Source organism: Lolium perenne, chromosome 6, assembly GCF_019359855.2.
Source record: "Lolium perenne isolate Kyuss_39 chromosome 6, Kyuss_2.0, whole genome shotgun sequence".
NCBI classification, from domain to species: domain Eukaryota; kingdom Viridiplantae; phylum Streptophyta; class Magnoliopsida; order Poales; family Poaceae; genus Lolium; species Lolium perenne.
Window position 1 is genome coordinate 70,727,131 of NC_067249.2, and position 3,729 is coordinate 70,730,859.

Sequence of the window (3,729 nt, forward strand, 5' to 3'; positions counted from 1 at the left end):
CGGATGATATAGAAAGAAACGCATTAATGCTGACTCGATCAAGATAAAGATAGAATTGAAGGGACAGATCCCGTGAGAAAAAGTACACAACTACTTACTACGAGAACACTTTGGATCTCGTGATGAGAGTGCTCCCCCCGCCCCCCCCCCCCCCCCCCCTAATCTCAAATTGGCGGCATTTCTGAAGTTTCAGATGAAAAAAAAAAGCAATCCTTGTCGCCCCTTTCAACAAGGATGAAGTGATGGATGCAATTATTCAAATGGAAACTATTTAAAAGGCACGTAATAAATCTTCGGGACTGAACAACTATACGGCAAAATTCTATTCAGCATTATTGGGATATAATAAGGACGAGTTGCTGCTAATGTTTAAAGAATCCCATAATGGTGATCTAGAACTCTTCAAACTACTGCAAACAATTTCACATTAAGATTTTTTCTATAATGCATTGACTCATGCAGGATTTCTCTTGAATTTTCAAACATGATTTTTCAGTATATTTTTCGAATCTTCGAGCGTGAAGTCCAATCTTATCTGCTGGATATTGGACGTGATCTGAGCGCTACTCCTCGAGCACTGAAACATGGCAACGTGGTAGAGAGAGGGATTCAGCTGCCGAGCACGTCACGACGGGGCTGGCGCAGGCTGACGGGAACAGAGTTTGAATTGACCTGGCGATTTATTATCCATGGGCAGAAGTAGCACGCGCGCGCGAGGCGCTCCGTCGCCCGCCGCTCGAAAGCCGACCCCGCTGCCTCCACGCGTCCGTCGTTTTAAAGCGAAAAGTGGGTAGGTGTTCGCAGTTCACACGCGTTGGCCGTGAAGCCGCGAACCCTGTTCACAACTGTCTTCCCCAAGCGCTCCATCAGTTCATCACACCATTTCTTCTTTTCAAGGAGTACTCCCAAGACATGTACAGAAATTAATCGAGAAGCATGTTTATTTCAAATATCGGTTTATTGCCAGAAAAGAAGGTTTATATGTACAGATTGACTGAAAATAGGCAATACTATGTACTCCTAATCCATCTATACAGTACAGAGATGTAAGTACTTCCACAAGTCAACAGCCTGTTTGTTACCAAACACCAACGGCACCGGAAGCGAAGCAAGGAAGCGAAGCAAGAAACCAAGAAACAAAGCGAAAGCAGGGGACGGACTATAGGCTAAGGCTACTTCTCAATTCCGATCTAGCTACGGCGGGCCGGCGTCTGTTCCTCCTCGATCGGCCGGCGGCACGTCAGTACGAGTAGGCGGTCCTGTGCACGGAGCGCTCGCGGAGCATGCCGCGGTAGAGCGCCTCCCGGTTGGCCGGCATCCGGTGGCCCGCCACGTCCGTCGTCCTGCACGTCGGCTCGGGCGCCGGCGCCGGCGGGGGCGACGGAGACCGCCTGACCGGCGGGGCCGCGCCCTCATTGTCCACCACGCCCTCCGCGAACCGCACCCGCCTCTCCCCCTTCCGCCGCGCACGCTTCTCTGTTAATTCACACCAAGAAATCCAAGAAAGCTCCCGTAAGAAACCAGAACCCCGTGCGGACACCAAGAACAAGAAGCCACGGGAACAGCTGCTGCTGCAACGTAGTACGTACCTGAGGAGGCGAGGCAGGAGCGAAGGGGCGACGCGGGCTCCTCCGAAGCGGGCTTGGCGAAGCGGCGGAGCGAGAAGAGGACGAGCGAGCCGGAGACGGCCATGGCGGTGGCCGCCGCGAGCGCGCCAATCGAGGCCGCCGACGACGACGAGGACGACATGGTCGTGGCGCGCGCGGTGGGTGGGCTTGGTTGCTGGAGGCTGGCAGGTGGCTGACTTTGACTCCTTGGATCGAGCTCCAAGTCGAGTTCGGTGATGGTGTGGCTGGAGCGCCGGGGGCGGCAGCGCCCCTATATAGCAGGTGGGAGGAGAGGAACGCGTGCGGGAGACGGAGTCGCGCGGTGTCTGGACTCGAAACTACAACACCCTACCCTACCCTACTCCGTTTCCAATTCGCACGCATGCTCTTCTGCTGCGTTTCTTTCCTCGATCGCCACGGTTTCTTGTTGTAGTGGACGCGCGCGGTACAGTCTGCAATACAATGTACTGTGCGCAAAGAGTACAGCAAGACGTACAAGTAGCCAACTTCTATTTACAGACGGATATATATATATATATATATATATATATAAGTACCGAATATACCGAAATTAATTGGGATTGACAGAGTTCAGATGATGCTACCGGATCATGTCACCGAAATCGTTTCCGTAACGGAATAGAAGCGAAGATAAGCCAACTTGGTGACGTGCACCATGCAAATAAATAAGCTTTCGATGAATTTGCCATGAAACTGTGTACGACCTTCTGGGTTCTGAGGAGAGCCTGGCCGGGTTGGATGCTAACCTTGTTGGTGATTTCCTCGGATGGTGATTTTTGTGGTTTTCTCCACGTGAACACTAACTACTGAGCCATACATCCTCTTTTGAAATACTTAGGTGTCAAATTATTAAAATCCAAACCATTTTGAGAACCTCGACTGGTTTTCAACCGGTAATTTGTAAGAGCATCTCAAGATTTTGTAAAGCATCTCCACCGGCACGTTTCAAATGGACCGTATACGTTCGGCCCCAATTTTTTGATTTTTCCTTTTCACCAAATTATAAAATTTTGCAACCACTTCAAACAATAATTTATAGTGTCTAAATATACAAATTATTTCACACATATAGTTTAAAAATACAAATTAAATTATTCATACAAGCATCAAATAAATTACAGTCCAAAAAGTTTATGAATTATGGAGCATTTTCTCTCCGCACCCACAAATGCTCAACTAGATCATTTTGTAACTGAGGTGGTATCAAAGATCAAAGGCTCATTTTTGCTAGGGAATAATAATACTACAATAAAAAATATTGAAACGAGGCAATTTTTTACCTCGATCTACTAGTTACGCAGAAGAGAACTGTCAAGTTAATTAAGGGAAGACAAAAACCATTACAACAAAACCACGGGCAGGGCTACTCCCCAAACAAGCAACTCCATGACTACTAAGGAAAATCAACCAACTTTCCCGACCTGCTACAACCACTAACTCTCGAAACATCGATCACGACACGAAAAGGAAACACCACCGAGAACACATGATCAAAGCTCGGACACGTCAACTTGAAAACGCGAGAACCATTCATCAAGCAGCCACGGACGCGTTTCTTGTGGTGTTAGTCTTCTTTCCTTTGCTCATGAGATACTCATAAACCTTCTTGATTTTGTCTCCATTGCCTTCCCCGTTGGGAGGCAAACAATCTCCTTCTAGATCGAGAGCTATCCACCTCCAAGCTGACGAGAAAGTCAGAAAACTCTTTGCAAAGAGAGCCTCCTGACAAACGATATGGAAATAAAGGTATTTATACTAGAGTCGATCAATAGAGCCTCCTCGTATGGAGGAAACCTATCTCCTTGCCATATCCAGAGGTAGCTGTCTCCAAACCGATGAGAAGATTGTAAAACTGTTTTGCAAAGAGAGCCTCCTGGTGGATAATATAGGAAGAAATGTATTAATACTAGACTTGATCAATATGAGAAGATAGAATTGAAGGGGAAATCTCTGAAAGAAGTATACAAATAATTACGAAGAATTTTTTCGATCTTGAGATGGGAGTGTGCTCTCTCTGTTGATGAATCTCGGATTGGTGGCATTTCTAAAGTTTTAACCAAAAAAATGGGATCCTCGCTGCTACTTTTATGAAGGATGAAGT

General features: G+C 47.2%; 1 protein-coding gene across 1 annotated transcript; it reads right to left on the minus strand.

Moving 5' to 3' along the window:
• Nucleotides 1–923: 923 nt before the first annotated feature.
• Nucleotides 924–1,945, minus strand: LOC127307640 (uncharacterized). The gene is made up of 2 exons (XM_051338382.2): nucleotides 1,590–1,945; nucleotides 924–1,476 (listed from the first exon to the last, which is right to left on the minus strand). The coding sequence occupies exons 1-2, from the start codon at nucleotides 1,747–1,749 to the stop codon at nucleotides 1,241–1,243; spliced, it is 396 nt and encodes a 131-aa protein (XP_051194342.1). The 5' UTR covers nucleotides 1,750–1,945; the 3' UTR covers nucleotides 924–1,240.
• Between the last annotated feature and the right edge of the window lie 1,784 nt (nucleotides 1,946–3,729).

What these genes read in the sequence shown, in the direction of transcription:
- LOC127307640 (XM_051338382.2), bottom strand. Translation starts at nt 1,749, where the DNA reads ATGTCGTCCTCGTCGTCGTCGGCGGCCTCGATTGGCGCGCTCGCGGCG. An exon ending in CTCCTGCCTCGCCTCCTCAG is followed by an intron (nt 1,477 to 1,589) that starts GTACGTACTACG and finishes GTGAATTAACAG; the next exon opens with AGAAGCGTGCGCGGCGGAAG.